Source organism: Pogoniulus pusillus, chromosome 6 (genome assembly GCF_015220805.1).
Source record: "Pogoniulus pusillus isolate bPogPus1 chromosome 6, bPogPus1.pri, whole genome shotgun sequence".
Taxonomy (NCBI): Eukaryota; Metazoa; Chordata; class Aves; order Piciformes; family Lybiidae; genus Pogoniulus; species Pogoniulus pusillus.
The window spans coordinates 8,381,083-8,398,909 of NC_087269.1; the positions used below are offsets into that span (position 1 = coordinate 8,381,083).

The 17,827-nt window shown below is 40.9% G+C and overlaps 1 protein-coding gene across 1 annotated transcript in view; it reads left to right on the top strand.

Annotated features, from left to right (window-relative positions):
• The window catches only part of NRAP (nebulin related anchoring protein), a 57,950-nt gene that overhangs the window by 34,421 nt on the left and 5,702 nt on the right, over positions 1–17,827 (top strand). Inside the window, exons 26-37 of the mRNA XM_064144076.1 lie at positions 1,457–1,555; positions 3,019–3,123; positions 4,071–4,178; positions 5,306–5,419; positions 7,667–7,864; positions 9,656–9,760; positions 10,682–10,780; positions 12,115–12,219; positions 12,863–12,970; positions 14,587–14,898; positions 16,700–16,804; positions 17,500–17,598. Of these exons, the coding sequence (XP_064000146.1) occupies positions 1,457–1,555; positions 3,019–3,123; positions 4,071–4,178; positions 5,306–5,419; positions 7,667–7,864; positions 9,656–9,760; positions 10,682–10,780; positions 12,115–12,219; positions 12,863–12,970; positions 14,587–14,898; positions 16,700–16,804; positions 17,500–17,598 (1,557 nt within the window). The remainder of the gene's footprint in view (positions 1–1,456; positions 1,556–3,018; positions 3,124–4,070; positions 4,179–5,305; positions 5,420–7,666; positions 7,865–9,655; positions 9,761–10,681; positions 10,781–12,114; positions 12,220–12,862; positions 12,971–14,586; positions 14,899–16,699; positions 16,805–17,499; positions 17,599–17,827) is intronic.

Consider the following 17,827-nt stretch of genomic DNA (forward strand, 5'->3'; position numbering starts at 1 on the left):
ACTAATGCAGTGGCTCAGAAAAACAGGATCATTCTTTCACATCTGCCTGATTGCCAAAGTTGTTTTTTTCCTGTTGAATAATCTATAGTGAAGAAGGATGATTTGTTTGGATATAAACTAGGTCCTCAGCTAGTGTATAGCAACATAACTTCATAAAAGCTGGCACAGCAATGCCAGCTGGAACTGTAGCTGTGAATCCGTACAGGTATAGCTTTTTGATGTTCTAGCAGTGAAAACTGCAAAGGATCTGCTGGTTTTTCCTCCCAACCTTTTTTTTTACACAGCTGAGACTAGGTAGGTTTATATTGGACATCTTTCATGGAGAGAATGGTCAGGCACAGGAATGAGCTGCCCAGGAAGGTAGTAGAGTCACCAATTCTGGGTGTGTTTAAGGGTTGTTTGGATGTGGCTCTTAGGAAATGGTTTAAGGTGAATCTTGTAGAGCAGGGTTATAGGTTGGACTTGATGATCCTGAAGGTCTTTTCCAACCTGGATGTTTCTGTGCTTCTGTGAGTACTAAATAATTTTAGGTGGCTGCGAGCCTTCTCCCTTTTTACATGCATACAGTGGCTAACCCTTGGTAGGCTGATAAAAAGCAATTTCCAGAACATAATTTCTGGGGGCTTTATGTAGAGGTGTTTTGGTCAACTCTTATTTGTCTCTAAAGCTGATCAGGATAAAGCATGAACCACTTTTTTTTTTTTTTTTCCTCCAGTTAGACTTAGTAGGATTTCTCATCCAAACAACCTTTAAACACATCCACAGCTGGTGATTCAAGTACTTCCCTGGGCAGCCCATTCTAATGCCTGACCATTCTTGCCAGGAAAAAAATGTTTCCTACTGTCCCGTCTAAACCCACCCAGTCACAGCTTGAGGCCATTCTCTCTTGTTCTATCACTATTTACCTGTGAGAAGAGCCCAGCAGCAGCCTCTCCACAACCTCCTTTCAGGTAGTTGTAGACAGCAATTCATGCTATTATCTAGAAGATATACCATAACAATTAAGCACAGTGTTAATGACTGCACAGAATTGCTGTGGGTGTTAGGAGCAGACCTACAAACCCTGAAACAGTAAGCTGCATGGTTGCCAATCTTAACACGCTACAGTTAGGTATCTTTTCTTGCTTAAAGAAGCTACAAATGAAAATAAATTTGAAGCAATCTGAAAAAGACTTGAAAATTCTGAGTTCTGGAATATTTAGGTAGACAGGATCTGATTTGGAAATGTTTTCCTTATATTTCAGGAGCAATGCTTTAATATTAATCGGCAAAAGGTTATTGTTAAATCGAAACAAATATTAATCTGAAAGTACCTAGGACATAAAGATAAGGAAAGAGGAATAATAATTATGTTCACAAATTCACTCTAATCTCCAGCAACCTATGATTTTTCTCTTTCAAATAGCATGAAAGAGCAGCACAAAATTCACAGCTTTGATCTTTTTCTGCTCAACAGAAGAAGTACCGTCAGCATCCATATGCTTTGAAGTTTACCAGTATTAAAGACACTCCTGAGATGATCCAGGCTAGAATTAGTTATAACCAGGCTGTGGATGTAAGTTATAATGTATATACATTATGATTATAAGAGTGGTATCCTCTTTGAACACCCTGATTGAAGCACTGGTTTTCTCTCTCTTTCTTTCTCTGAGCTTATCCTTGGGAACCATGAAACTTCTGTGTTCTGGTGTGGTGCACCTCACAAAGAGCATGCTTCTGGCTTGGCATGGGAAGTCAGAGAGATGTCACTGCAGTGAATGGGAGTTTCCTGCAGAAAGGGCTTTCTGTCCATCAAATATTTCTTTTTTCCAGAAGTCAAATTTAGGAGTAAGGCTGACCTTTGACCTCTGGAGACTTTTGAGAAATCATTCAGGAAGAACCCATTTGAGGTTCTTTCCCTTTTTCAAAAACACCTTTCAAATTTCAGTTTCTTAATATTCTTTGGAAACAAAATGTAAGGCAAGATGACAAGGAAGGAAAAAAAAAAATATTTATTTCAAGCTGTCATCCTGCTGAGAGAGAAATCCAGGAGGGGAAAGCTTAAAGGGAAGAATTGAGGCTGTTTGGTGTTTAAACATGTTTATTTTTAATAGAAGAGCGATTTAAAAATATTGTAGACTTAACTGGGATAATGCAGAAGTGAATAATAAGCAAAAGTCACTCAAAAAAGACAAGTTTCAAACATGAGAGGATGTTGTATTGTGAAAACAGATATTTTTAAAGTGAAGAAGAAGATGAAAGGCTTTGTGTAAGAACACATGCTATTGTAATACTTAGAGTGTCTGTGCCTTTGGTTTAATTAATAAGATCCAAAAGGCTTACATCTCAGACAGGATAAATATAAGTCATTATGTTTCCCTGAGCCACAGTCAAAATCAGTCTGCTGCTCCACTTCTTCACACGTGGAGCTCTCATTAATATTCCTTTCAGGGAGCCAAAATACAAGTGGGCCTACTTGCTTCCAAGCATTTGCATGAGCAGCCCAATGGGATAAGTCACCTTCTGAAGTGATGGACCACCCTATTTTGCAACTAGCTCTAGAATGAGCTTTGAGTAATTGCACAGCTAATGGCCATCATATTTATCTGCTAAAATTGAAAATCTTTGCAGAGTTGTGTTTGGGGAACTTAAACTCTGCAGATTTCTGTCAAATTTCAAAGTGTTGCTGGGCCACTTGTGGCTGTACATCCTTAATAAATCCTGTTTTGACTCTGTCTCCCTGTTCACCTGTGTTGGAAGTCTTATCAAATTAATATTCAAGGGTCTGAACTTTCATATACATTGATCTATAGACTCAAAACTTCAAGGAATTCCTCACTAGCATACTCTGGCTGATAGGTGTATCAGACTTTCACAACCTTTTGAGTGGTTTTGGGCTGATGCAATTGCCTGTATTTATTAATATTGCTGCCACATTTCTGCAGTCTTTGCATAGATCTATTTGTTAAGGTTTTTGTCTGAACTAGTGAGTTGAGTGTATGGTGAGTGCTTGCTGCTGATATTCATCTCTCTTTGCAGAGGCTGTACAAGGAGCACGGAGAGAGTGTAAAGCATCAGTATACACCCACGACAGATCTTCCTGAAATCCTTCAGGCCAAATTAAATGCTATGAATATCAGTGAGGTAAAAGTCTGACCTTTAGTAGTTTAAAAGAAAGTTTTAAAGTTGATGGTGCTTTGCCATTTGTCCTACACAGGAAATTATACTAAGCTGCTTTCTTTCCCCAGTATATGATCATTCTACAGTCTAAATATTTCTGAAGTAAATTAAACTTCTTATAAAATTTGTCATAGGTTAGAAAGGTCAGAAATGAACAGCAACAACAAAAAGCATTTTTATCATGGACATTTGTCATGTGAGGGAGGTTCTTCTCTCCCTCTGCTCAGCCTTATTGAGACTGCACATGGAATACTGTGTCAAATTTTTAAGGTCCTGAGTTCAGGAGGAACAAGGACCTGCTGGAGAGAGTCCAGTGAATGGATGGAGTCCATGAGGATGACTGGGGGACCTGAACATGTCTCCTATGGAGACAGATTGAGAGCCCTGGGAATGTTTAGTTTGGAGAAGAGAAGACTGAGAGGGAATCTGATCAAAGTGTACAAATATCTAAGGGTGAGTGTCAAGTGAATGGGGCCAATCTCTTTTCAGTGGTTAGCAGCAATAAGACAAGGAGCAACAGCCACAAACTGCAACACAGATTTCACCTCAAAATGAGGAGAAACTTCTCTACAGTGAGGGTGACAGAGCCCTGGAACAGGCTGCCCAGAGAGGATGTGGAGTCTCCTTCTCTGGAGACTTTCAAAACCCACCTGGATGCATTCCTGTGTGAACTACGTTAGAGTATCCTGCCTTGGCAGGAAGATTGGACTCAGTGATCTCTGAAGGTCACTTCCAACCTCTAAGGTTCTGTGATTCTGATTATTCCTATTGTGTGTTGGTTTCATTTGTGTTTGCCCTCTGTGTTAGAACAGAATGAAACTCACCTGGTACCATTGCCAGGATAACAATAATACTTTAGTGTCGACCCTTTGAAGAGCAACTCTGCTTTATTTGTCTTCCATATTTCCTAGACTCGCTATAAGGAGGCCTGGAGCAAGATGAAGGATGGTGGCTATCAGCTCAAACTGGATGCCATTCCTTTCCGGGCAGCAAAGGCTTTGGGTGGAATCATAAGTGATGTACGTGAACTTAACTGCTGATATTATCCAGTTTGCTAGCCACTCCAGACAGTTTCTGCTCTGACAAGTGACTCTTGATGGAAACAGCATGTCCAACCAGCTCTACATCTGGGAAACACCTGGCCTCGGTCTAGTTAGTTGTGCTTTTGGAGGTGCAGGCACAATGAAGTATGCTGAGAACTATGCAAAGGAAGGTTTTCAAAATCAAGCATCCAGTAGGAAGCTGAATAACTTACTTGCTGTAGTGACTGGACAATCAGGGATTGGTCAGGAGCTGTCAGCTGTCAGCCCTAGCTAGGACATGCATTGGAAGAGAGAGTTTATTCAGAAAGTCCTACCCTTCAGGGTTTGTCTTGGATGTCCTCTAAAGGCTGTAGAGATATACAGATTAAATTCAAGTGTAGGCAAACCTTTGCTATGGCTGTTGAGAGAGGAGAGGCTTCCCAAAGGCTGCCTCTCAGCACCTGCACCAGGTTCTTATCTTCCATCACTTGTGTAAGAGAAAGTTACAACCCAAGCTATTTGCAAGTGTTCACTGGTGTATTTTAAAATTTACTTTGCCTAACTGGGATAAAATATCAAAATGTTTGTATAGGTGAGATCTTCCTAACATCTGAGGAGACTGAGAGGTGACCTCATCAATGTTTATAAATATGTAAAGGGTGAGTGCCAGGAAAATGGAGCCAGGCTCTGCTCGGTGATGTCTGATGACAGGACAAGAGGCAATGGGTGGAAGTTGAGGCATAGGAAGTTTCATGGAGACATGAAGAGGATTGTTTTTCCTTGTGAGGGTGACAGAACACTGGAATAGGCTGCCCAGGGGGGTGGTGGAGTCTCCCTCTCTGGAGATACTCAAAACCTGCCTGGATGTGTTCCTGTGTGATCTGGTATAGATAATCCTGCTCTGCAGGGAGGTTGGACTGGATGAGCTGTTGATGTCCTTTCCAATCCCTGACATTATGTGATCTACTGAAGGTTCATTCAGTTCATTCATTATGGTATTGAGCATAGCTAGGACTTATTGTCCATAGATCTCTTTCTGTGATATGAAAACCTTTCATTCGTGTTTCAACTGTCTAACTAATGCTTTGCTCCTGTTCACTTTTCCATTCTTACTTCCTCTGCAGCACAAGTACAAGGAAGCATTTCAGAAAATGAAAGGTCAGATGATTGGCTCACACGGCCTGGATGGTGATATGCATATTGCTCACTCAGTCCATGCAGCATCTCTGCAGAGTGATGTGAGTACCAGCAAGAAGACATGAGCATTTTGGAATTGGTTTCCTAGCAGGCAGTAGTTCTCCATGCAAGGTAGACTTAGCTGTGAACTGGCCATGGAACAGCTTATTGTTTCAAACCTGTCCTCCCACTTTCCAGATATTTCAATGTAATCATGATACTCTTAACATTCTTTTTCATTAATTTGACAACAAGAGGAGACTCTGCACTCTTATCATAGTATCATAGTATCATCAGGGTTGGAAGAGACCTCACAGATCATCGAGTCCAACCCTTTACCACAGAGCTCAAGGCTAGACCATGGCACCAAGTGCCACGTCCAACCTTGCCTTAAAGTGCCCCAGGGACGGCGACTCCACCACCTCCCCGGGCAGCCCATTCCAGTGTCCAATGACTCTCTCAGTGAAGAACTTTCTCCTCACCTCGAGCCTAAATTTCCCCTGGCGCAGCCTGAGGCTGTGTCCTCTTGTTCTTGCACAAGCCCCAGCTGCATAGCACTGTTGCCTTCTGTGGAGTAACTTACTGTGTAAAAGTATCACTCAGAAGCAGATTTAACTGAAAATTAGTAGTGGTCTTTTTACAGAGGTAAATAAAATTTGGTAGAGATACAAAATCATTTGGTGATTATTTCAAATGTACTGTTTCCCTGGGAAACTAAAGGATGAATGAGTTCATGGAATTTGAAGATTTTTTTGGCTGAGAAATGGTTCCCACTTGGGATATGCTAAGAATCTCATAATTCTTTTCATTATCAACAAGAATTGTAACTGTTCAGTGCATTTTGAACACTGTGGCTTGGTCCAGAAAGCAGTGAGCTATTTGCCTGACTTTTAAGGACATAAAAAAAAATATAAGAGCTATTTATCTTCTGAAAAATTATCCACAGTGAGTCTGATTGTGGATATAGATGGGATAGTGTTAATGGATTTCAGTGAGTGCTGGCATTCTGTCTTCTGTAATGGTACACTCAGACATATAGGTAACAATAAGTGCCTGAAGAATTCATCCATCTGTCAGGATGCTCTTAAGTCAGTTTGATGATCATCAGTAACTCTGGATGTTCATTATCTGGATGAACAGCTTGAACATCTCACATTTGCATAATCTGATTGGGAAATGTCATGTGAAAAAAAAAATCTTTGAAGATTTCTGTGTTTTTCTTGTCCTCAATGGAAATAAGGATTGAAACAAAAAACTTCACAACTAAAACTGATGTTTAAAACTATGAGATTAAACTGGTCAAAGTAATGGAGATAACAAATATTTTTATTAAGAGTTTGTACTGATTCTGATATAAATGTGGTTGTTTGCATTTTATCCTCAGGCAGTAGCTTTGCCTTTTTTGTTGTGCTTTCTAGAAATGCAATGAATTAAGATTTAATTTGGTAATTCTCTAGATTTAGTTTTTCTGGTTTTAGCAAAAAAATAGGTCATCTTAAGTGAATATGATGTTTTGATGAAGAAGAATAGGCTGTTGCTGGGCACTGGAATGGGCTGCCTGGGGAGGTGGTGGAGTCGTCGTCCCTGGGGCAGTTCAAGGCAAGGTTGGATGTGGCACTTGGTGCCATGGTCTAGCCTTGGGCACTGTGGTGGAGGGTTGGACTTGATGATCTGTGAGGTCTCTTCCAACCTTGGTGATACTGTGATACTGTGATATTCTAATTATAGGTATTCATAGAATAGTCCAGACTGGAAGAGACCTCCAAAGGTCATCTAGTCCAACCCCCTCTACAGTCAGCAGGAGCATCCTCAACTACATCAGGCTGCCCAGAGCCCTGTCCAGCCTCACCTTGACTATCTCCAGGGTTGGGCCTCAACCACCTCCCTGGGCAACCTGTTTCAGTATTCCACTATCCTCATGGTAAAGAACTCTTCCCTAATATCCAATCTAAATCTGCTCTTCTCTAATTTGAAGCTATTGTCGCTTGTCCTCTCACTGCAGGCCTTTGCAAACAGTCTCTCTCCATCCTTCTTGTAAGCCCCCTTCAGGTACTGGCAGGCTGCTATTAGGTCTCCCTGGAGCCTCCTCTTTTACAGGCTGAACGACCCCAGCGCCCTCAGCCTGTCTCTGTAGCAGAGGTGCTACATTAATCATTCATGACATAGTTAAGTAAGTGATGAAACTTATCTTTAAAACCAATCATATGTACTGGAAGGCATAAGAAATGTAGAGATTGTCCCTTCAGACCCCAACCTGAATTCTAATTACCATGCACTGATACCTTTGTAATCTGTTTTTAATTTGATAGGTGAAATATAAGCAAGGTTTTGAGGATTCAAAGACTCACTTCCACCTGCCCCTGGATATGATACATTTGGTACATGCCAGGAAAGCCCAGGCCTTGGTCAGTGAGCAAGAATACAGACAGCTGCTACACCAGTACACTACTCTGACTGATGATGTGAGATTGCAATGTGCCAAGAATGCATACAAGCTGCAGAGTGAGGTAACTGTAAAACATCTCAACCATATTTCTCTCTTGGCTCTGATGTAAGATAGTTCTGTTCCAAATCTTGACAGCTAACAGCATGTATTTGAGCAGCAGCTGAGGGGTAAACAATGACTGCTCCTCCTTGGTTACATTCAGGAATGAGACAATTATCTTTTTAAGCAGCTGTACAATGTGTGTGATCACTTTATACCAAGGAATAAAATATAGTTGTCTTTGCAGAGAAGTGTTTGCAAGTGAGGATGATTGCACTGTTGCTGGAATACTCTTTTTAAGACCTTGCTAACCTTGCAAGCTCTTTACCAACTGGTGTTTGAGTTGCTTTGTATCTGTGTGAAATTCATGTGTGCTTTCAGAAGATGCCTATTGTTAAAACCTAACTTGTAAGAAACTCTGGCCTAAGGCATAGATGCTGAAATTCTAAGGATGACTTTGTCTCCTTCTGTAATCTTGGCTAAAATTAACTGGATGTTGCCTTATAAATATAAGGGTAGGCTGTGTTTGTAGGCACAGACTTAAGCAAAGGGGTTCTAGTAGATTACATTGCCTCTGGAGACCTCAGGAGTGGCAATATCTTAAAAACACCTGACCCCAGAGTGCTGCTGTGTATCACTTTAAAGCTTTCAACCAACAGCCTTAAAAGTGGCAAACTGTGTTCAAACAAGTGTAAACATCAGCTGCCAATTGTGCTGCCCTAACTGGAGTGAGAATGCATGAAACAAGGTTCTGAGGCAGGTTTCCATCTATGCTACTCTTTGATTAGAGAGCAAAATGCTGATTGGCAGCAACACTACTTAGAGTGCAACATTTCTTTCTTGCCAGCTGATGCTGATAGTTGACAAGAGGTGAGGACCATACTTTTGATGTCATCTTCTATTACCTTCTGAGCCACAAAGGATATTTCTTGCATGCAGCACCACAATGCCTTTGTGTTTAGAGAGTGGCACTGGACAGACCTATATGGAAAGGGAGCCGGCTCTGTTCTCCTTGGTGGCTGAACAAAAGGAAGGCATTGTCCATTTCCATTCAAAGTGGCTGGCTGGCCCAAAAAGCCTCATTAACTAAAGCTAATTCTTCCCTCAGAAAGCAGCAGCAGTTTCCACATATCCATCAAGTAGGCAAAATTGTGTTTGGTCACTATATCTTATTTGAAGCAGAAAATGAGATGATCTGCCTCCCCGTACTCATCATCAGATTAAATTTGTCATAATGTGTCTGCTAGTAAACTGTTGTTAACCTTTGAAAATGTTATAGTTACAATGGAGTCAGTACTGGTTTGGGTGATCTGGAAAATGCTTCAACAAAGCCTGTACAGTGGTTTAGTGCTATTTTTCCTTAGTGTTCCCTATTAGTTATGATCATCATATTAGTTATGACCACGCAGAGCTGTTAAAATTCAAGGCAATTTTGCCTGCAGTTCCACTTAGAAAGTTACCAGCTTTTATTTATAAATATTTTCATACCCTTCTAAACTGGCTTTGTTTTCTGTATAACTAAATAACATCTGGATGTGATTAGTGCATTCTATATGAAGAAAATTTGTGTATCCAGGAAAAGTCTTTTTCAGGGTTACAAAGAGAAGTTATAGTCTGAGTATCATTCAGCATCTTGGCAGCTGTACTGTAGATCGGTCAGGGCTGCATGCATGTGGACGTGAGTAGGAAATCTCTGTGGTAGGTACTAATTGTGTTAGATTTATCTGACAGCTGTTATGGTGTGGGTTTGGATGAATAAATATAGGGCATCTCAAATGCAAACTTGTAATTACTTCTGCTTGGTTTTCCTTAGAATTTATACCGGTCTGACATGAACTTCATGCGAGGAGTTGCATGTATTACTGCAGGGGCCCTAGAGATTGAAGGAAAGAAGAAAGCTTCTGAACTCATCAGCGAGGTAACAAAAGAGGGGTTTGATTTCTCTGCTACAAACAAGAGTTTGCCAGATGTCTTTCTATTAAACTGGGCTGGCAAAGTGACTCACTGGATAATGCTAGGCTCCCTCCCCTTGTGTTTGATCATCCCGTTCGTGTCCTAACTGCAGATGGGTGAACCTGATGCAGTTCAAGGTTTTTGCAGACTTTGCTAACTGCTTTCTCAAATCTTTTCTCCTGTGTTTCAGATCCAGAAGGTTGTTATGGTTGTTGGTTTAAAATTAGAGTGAGCTTTTTCAGTTAAAAATAAGGCCATGCCTGTCTCTAACGAGTACCTTGTACTGTTTCTCTAACATTAGACTGTTTCCTCTGTTGTCTTCTTACAGTTTCTCCTAGTTTCAAATCTTAGATCTATTGCCCGTATTCACATAGATGTGAAAGTAATAAGGATAAGAGTACTCATCCCAGTAGTATTCTAGTGAACTGATACCTGCTTACAGTGATCTTGCAGTTATTTCATCCACAATTCTGACATTGGCCCACAGGGCAGCTGGAACTTCATTTTTGTCTCAAAGAAGTTCAGCCAGCTTGTGCAGCACCTGCTCACTGATCAAATTGCCTTTGCTCTAGTTCCACTAGCTAGGGTTAATGACAGCAAAGAGTGAAATAATCTCATTACTGCATTCACCACAGCAGCACTTTTTCTTTTACACCTTACTCCTTATTTACTTTTCATTTCCCCTGTGAGATTTGAATGCACCAAATTCAGAGTAGCAAAGGGCGAATTAGTCTAATGATGAACAGACTTTGCAAAGCAGAGTTTTAAGCCCAAGAAACAACACTAGACCACTGATTTTGGAAAAAGTCCCCTTTATTTTAAATCCAGCAAGACTAAATAACTAAATGTAGTTATTCTGTTCATTTTTCTTTGTGTGTGAACTCAGAGTAAATACCGTCAGCAGCCACATTCCTTCAAGTACACATCGGTGACAGACTCTCCTGGCCTCCTTCATGCAAAATTCAGCAATATGCTTGCTAATGAGGTAGGCTCTCCTAACGTGAATCAGAAAAATATGCTTTTCAAAATGCAGAGAGCTAGGGCTGGAGGAGTGGGAGAGAGACAGCCCTCTTCTGAAAGCAAAATGCATCAAAAAGAAAGCGAGCCTCGCTGATTTGTGCTTTTTCACTGATCACATTTTGTTCCTTCTTAACATTTAATACCATTTTCAATTCAACCTCTTTTATAAAGCTTAAATATTACCCATACAATAGAGTCCTGTTATTAAGCTTTTTACATGAAACAGCCTGATCGGGTCTGTGGGGTGTTCTTGAGGGAGCTCATTTGCATGGTATAATCCACTTTGGAGGGGTTCTAAAAAAGAATTCACTTTTCAAATTTTTGGGAAAAAAAAACCCAACACACAACAAAACCTTCAGGCAAATTATCAAAACCATCTGAAATAACATGAGGAAAAATCCAAGCCTGAAAATATGGCCAGCTCACCAGTGATGTCTGCCCTTTTATTTAACACACAGTTCGTGACACCCTTAGTGGTCATAAATTCAAAGAATGATTTAGGTAGGAAGGGACATTAAAGATCACCTAGTTCCAAGCCCCTGCCATGGGCAAGGACACCTCCCAGTAGCCCAGGTTGCTTAAGACCTCATCCAACCTGGCCTTGGACACCTCCAGGGAGTGGATACCCACTACCTCCCTGGGCAACCTGTTCCAGTGTCTCCCCACCCTTTCTGTAAAGATTTTTTTCCTAATATCCAGTCTAAATCTGCCTTCCTCAGGCTTCAATCCAAACTCTGTCATTCTGTTCTTATCTGCTTTTGGCCTGCTAGGAACATAATATCACAAAGCTAAGAAGGTAGAATCGTAGAATAGTCTGGGCCAGAAGGGACCTCTAGAGCTCATCTGGTCCAACCCCCCTGCAGTCAGCGGGGGCATCCCCACTAGCCCAGGTCACCCAGGGCCCTGTCAAGCCTCCCCTTGAATGTCTCCAGGGAAGGGGCCACAACCACCTCCCTGAGCAAGCTGTTCCAGAGCTCCATTACTCTCATAATAAAGAACTTGTTCCTAACATGCAATCTAAATCTGCTCTTCTCAAGCTTGAACCCATTGCAATGTAGTGAATTGACATTGTGATATATGTATAAAAAGTAATATAAAGCTTTGTATCTCAAAAAAACCCCAAACCTAAAAACCCCAACAAACAACCATCCACATGCAATTGCAATGGTATATTATGAGCTGGTTTTGGTACTGGCTGCCTATAGTTGTCATAATCATAAACAACTCAAGTCCTGCTTGTATGTTATTGAAATACTAGAGAAAATTAATTGCAGTTGTCATTCTGATCTCTTTCCCTAGCGCTTGTACAGAGCAGCAGGAGAGGACAGTCAGCACCACTATACACCAACACTGGGTCTGCCTGAGTTTACACGGGCACGAATAAATGCAGCCAACCTCAGTGATGTAAGAATTTGTTCTGTAATTCATATACTTCTCTGGGATGAATGATAAACTGTGCTGTGATAAGGGAAATCATAGAATCATAGAATGGTTGAGGTTGGAAGTGACCTCAAAGATCATCTACTTCCAACCCCCAGCCATAGGCAGGGACACCTCCCACTAGAACAAATGGCTCAAGGCCTCATCCAACCTGGCCTTGTGCACCTCTAGGGAGGGAGCAGCCACGACCTCCCTGGGTAACCTGTTCCAGTGTTTCACCACTCTCACTGTAAAGAACTTCTTCTAACATCCAATTTAATTCTCCTCTCTGCTGCTTTAAACCCATTACTTCTCGTCCTGTCATTACAAGTGGATGACTAGAGGACTTTTTTAGGTCTATTCTATTTATGCTTCCCCTGATTTGATTATAATGGTACTTACCCCCATTTGCACATATAGGGTTGTGAGTATATTAAATCTACACGCAGGAGGAGACAGGTTTTGTCTGAGTTTGTGGGATTTCCCACAGATAATTTCAAAAGAAACCCCTTTGATTATGAAGAATGAGGCTGTAACAGAGAATAACAAATGAAAGAGGGTTCCTTTGTTTGTTCCTTTGTGCATTTAGAAGTGAAACAGCAATCTACATGTGCCTTTCCTACTTTAGGCAAAATACAGAGAGTCTTGGCATAATCTACGTGCTCAAGGCTACAAGCTGACAACGGAAGCACTCCCGTTCCAGACTGCCAGGGCCTCCAGAGAAATTGCCAGCGATGTGAGTTGAATGATTCAACCTTCCTTCTTGCCTAATTTCTGTTAACTTCATGTAAAACAACGTCTAAAGCAGATTTTACTGAATTAAAGCCACTCCATAGCCATGTGAGACAAGTGTGAGACAGAATATATTACTTATGAATGAGGTTCTTTGTGTGAATTAGAAAAAAAAAAGAGAGGAAGAATCACTGCTAATCGGGAACCAAGCTCGGTTAAACATCTTCCACTGGGAAATAGCTGGGGAATTAAACTATTTGCAGACAGAGAAGTCAGAGGAATTCAGCTCCTTTATATTATAAAGTGCCCTCTGATTCTGTCCACCCTGCTTTGAGCTGAATTTTTGGAAGTGCCTAGCGCTCCCAAATTGAAATCAAGTCGGAAGAAGCTGAATGTTCTTTGAATCTCTGAAAATCAGGAGCTACCTGTCTTGTTAGGAACTGAAAAGCAGTGGATGCTCCTGGAAGTATGACTCCTCTTAATTCCTGAAACAGAGGAAACAAATCTTACCCTTCAAAATAGCCTTTTATTTGGACTCTTCTTTGCAAAAGACTCTGCCGTGGTGGTGTCTGTTTCTCAGGCAGCATAAATCCATCCCTTCCTCAGAAGAATTTTAATAAATTCTAGGAAGAACTGAAAATTAAGTGTGAAAATTAAGCTGTGAATGTCTTCATTTTGTGTGGTATTTATTCCTATATTTTATCTCTAATGTGATAAAATATGGATATATTTGCCGCCCATTTGTTTTATGAAGCCAACTATTTCTAGCTGTAATTTATAACTGTATTTTGCAGAGTGCTTTTGCTTGCATCTTCAGATCTGCTCTAAAGGGCACAAGCCCATAATAGAATTACATCCACTTACAACAGATCTAAATTTGTCCCTTCATCTTGGAAGCACTTTATAAACATTAGCTACTGTAATTTAATCCCCGCAACTCTCTTGTGTGGTAGATAAGTGTTATTATCCCATTTCAACTACATTATGAACTCTTCAGGGCCCAGGCCTTCCCTTTAAAGTTCCAAGCACCCTGTTGATGCTGTATAAATAATCATTATCATCATCATCATCACTATAAATGCAAGATCATAGGAAGAGTCATAATCCCAAGCTAAAATGAGAACGAGAGGTTGCTGGTGCTTATTCTTCTGCTCAGACCACCATCTTAGGCTTCTCAACGTAGTTATTGATCCAGGAAAACTGAATTTACTCTTTCAAATAGCTGGGTGGCATTTGCAAATGTGAAGGCTACAGAGTGCAGGATGAAATATCTTTTGTAGAGATTTCTATTTTTTTTTTCTTCTCTCTTGCCTTTGTTTCTCCTATGTTCTCATTCCTAGTGATGGAAACAAAATCCTGAGATAATAGAAGTACATAATCTAAGGTTAAATGCAATCAATGCTTTGGGCATGTTCAGAGGTCATTTTGAGATATACTTAGCTTTAACATTGTCACTACTGTGGTTTTTAAACTTGAGAGACTCAAAACAACTTCCTTCAAGTGCTGCATACCTTGGCTGTTGTGACAGACAGCATAGATGTGTCAGCGATTTATCATAACTAGTTAGCTAGAGGAGCCAAAGTTTGGCACTTTGTCACTTTTACCCTCTTTTATTTTTAGTACCAATATAAACACAACTTTGTGATGGAGAGAGGAAAGCACATTGGTGCCAGAAGTGTTCTGGATGATGCCAGATTACTGCATTGCTTGCATGCTGCCAAATTGCAGAGCGAACAGGAGTATAAGAAAGGATCCCAGGAAGTATGGTCTCAGTACCATCTGCCCATGGACATGGTAAACCTTGTCCATGCGAGGAAAGCCCAGGCCTTAGCAAGTGATCAAGATTATAGGAAGATACTCCACGCATTTACAGCACTCCCAGAAGACATGAAGATGAAGTGGGCCAAAAGAGCCCACATGCTACAGAGCGAGGTAAAGACTTCTCTTCTGTTAATAGCAAATTGTTTTTGGTGATAACAAAGCTTTGAGTGGCTGGCACAAACTGGGTGTTGACATGGACCAGTGCTTTTAGAAAGGCTGTTTGGAACTTTATGCTTGTTTAGCAGCAAGATATCTGATTGCTCCTCACCTATGGAACAGATGTTAGTCAGAGGATGGAAAATCTCTGTGGTCCATGTCACTCATTCTAAAGATATACAATCATCTTCCAACTGTGTGGATCGTCGCCAATCAGTGGTGTGGCAGCCACTGCTCCACAAGCAGAATTCTTTGGCTGGGAGGTTAAAAACTAAAGAGGCCTATTTGGGATATGTTAGAAGGTTGTTTTGCAAAGAGTAATGCTTATTACCAATAACTAGTTCCCCAAGTGTGTTTGCAGAAGTTGCTCATGCAAATGTAAATTCAGACAAGCTTTGATGACAGAGATGATGGAATCTCAGCATGGGCCACATCCATGCTTACTTTGCCTTATATGTATCTTTGTTCATGGGGGGACAAGCCATTGTCTGTTTGTGATTTGAAACAGATGTGTGTGCTAAGTATGTGCATAAAGCTGCAGGAACACAGGTAGCTGTATTTTAGTGGTTCAGGGCCTGAGTGTCATTAGCTGCTTTGTAGCAGGAAGCTCTGTTCAGGTACTATTTTGTTTTGAGAGAAGAGGGACTGAATCAGTCAGCAGGGAAGTGAAAATGCTTTTTTCATAACGTGATCCCAACTCTTTATAGGTCTTGATTGAGCTGGTCATGTACTGAGCTCAGGATTTTATTGTGAGACAAACTGATGAGACAGAACTTCACTGACAGAACCTTTTGGGGATATTCTTGGGGTGGTATAGAAGCTGCTGGTAGATGCACTTTGCCTTTCCAGCTCCTGTTCCTGCCTTCTGTAATGGCCAGCAGATAAGAATACAGATAGTTAGATCCAGGAAGGCAGGACCTTTTGCTGTTTACTGAGGCATAATGGTGGCTCCCATGACAGGCAAGTGGCATTCCCAGGAACTTAGTCCTGAGAGTCTAACAGCCTATGCTTCAGAGCTTGCCTACAGAGGCACAGGAGAAGAGTAAGAACCTCATCATTTGGCTCTTTGCCTTTAGACCCATAGGTTAGGAATTAAGGTTTGTCTGATACCTTCACTATCTGGTAGATATGTACAACATGATGGAGCTCTCTGTCTGCTATGGCTTTTTGCATTATTGTGTGGGGGAAAGCAACTGAGACAATAGTTAATTGGATTGAAGTCACACAGTGAGCCACTCATATTTTGAAGAAGTAGTCAGAAATTTTGGGATTGTGGGTACTTTACTGGCTTTCACTTTTTATTGGGTCTGCCTTGTTTTCTTTACTGGATTAGGAGGTAGAGTAAGCCTTTAATATGAGTAAAGAAAGAGTAGTATGTTCGCCTGGAAATGGGGTTAATGAGGAAGCATGCACCAGATAAAATAATTAGTATTCCTGACTTGAACTCACCTCAGAAAATTATTTCAAAAGGGGTTCTTTTAGGTCCAGTACAAACAGGTTATTACTTACTGCTTTGAGTCATACTAATTCACTCATGGGGCCTCCTCTTGTAACTTGCATATGATACATTATTTAATTCCTGGTGGAATGAACAAATGCAAACAGTTTGGCTTTATGATGTGATATGTGCATGGCAAATGAAAAACCTCAAAATGTTAATATGAATCAGGGAATCTTTTTTAAGAAAAAAAAAAAAAACCCTAACTTAATAGCTGTGGATACAAAACTGATAGCTAACGATTTTCATTTTTAACAGCATCGCTATAAATCAGACCTGAACTTCATGAAAGGAGTTGGTTGGATGGCTCTGAGATCTCCGCAGATAGAAAGTGTAAAGAAGGCTGGAGAGCTCATCAGTGAGGTAACTAATAAATCTTTCATGGGGTAGCACGTCTGTAGGAATTGTTTACCATCAAGGCTCCTCGTTACATGACACTTACGAATGTAGCTCATCATTTCCTTTTGATGTGGGAGCCTGTTTATACAAGGTGTAAGTTACCAAGAAGCAGTACAGGAGATGCAAGTCCACTGTGTGACACCTGCTGAATATTTTCTATTCCGAATGAAACACCAGAGCATAAACAAAACATGTAGCAGTAAATAAATGCAGTAAACTCCATTATGAAATTCTAAGCAGGCGGTTATGGAAGCAATATGGAAAGATACAGCATTGACAACCACCCTGAAGGGGCATTTGCCTCCTCGGTGCCACGCATTAATGGAGAAAAATTATCAACTGTCAAAAGTGTAGTGTTTGAAAGCTTTTTGCATGTGAATTTTCAGTGGGAAGTCCTTTTTGCACACAGACTTTCCTTTCCCCCCCCCCCCCAAAAAAAAAAGCAATTTGGTGTGTGGGCACCACAGTAATGACACAACAGCATCTCCCTTCTTCAGCTGAAAGAGCAATCGAGAGTAAAGTAGAGAACTATGTTTTAAATACTGTGGCTTTAGGGAGGTGACATTTATGTTCTGCTCCATTGGGCTTGTGATATATCGTTAACAGAAATATTTCAGTATTTACTTTTGTTTGTTTTCATTTCCTCCTTCACCTCTCAGGCAAAGTACCGTCAGAAGCCAGGGAGTTTAAAGTTCACTGCCGTGGTTGATTCTCCTGATCTGATTCATGCTAAAACCAGCTACATCCAGTGCAATGAGGTAGGTTGCATTTTGCCATCAGTGATCTTAACTTTTTGTTGTACTATATTGCACATGCACTGCCCATGGAGTTGGCAGAGGTCCTCACAAAATGCCACGACACCCACTGCTCTTCTATAAATAGCTTCAACCGTTGAACTGCTGTGACTACCTCTTTTTAGTGTAAAAGCTCAGTTTCAGCAGTGGGAACAAAGTATCCTTCACCTATAGTAAGGTTTTATCCCACTTT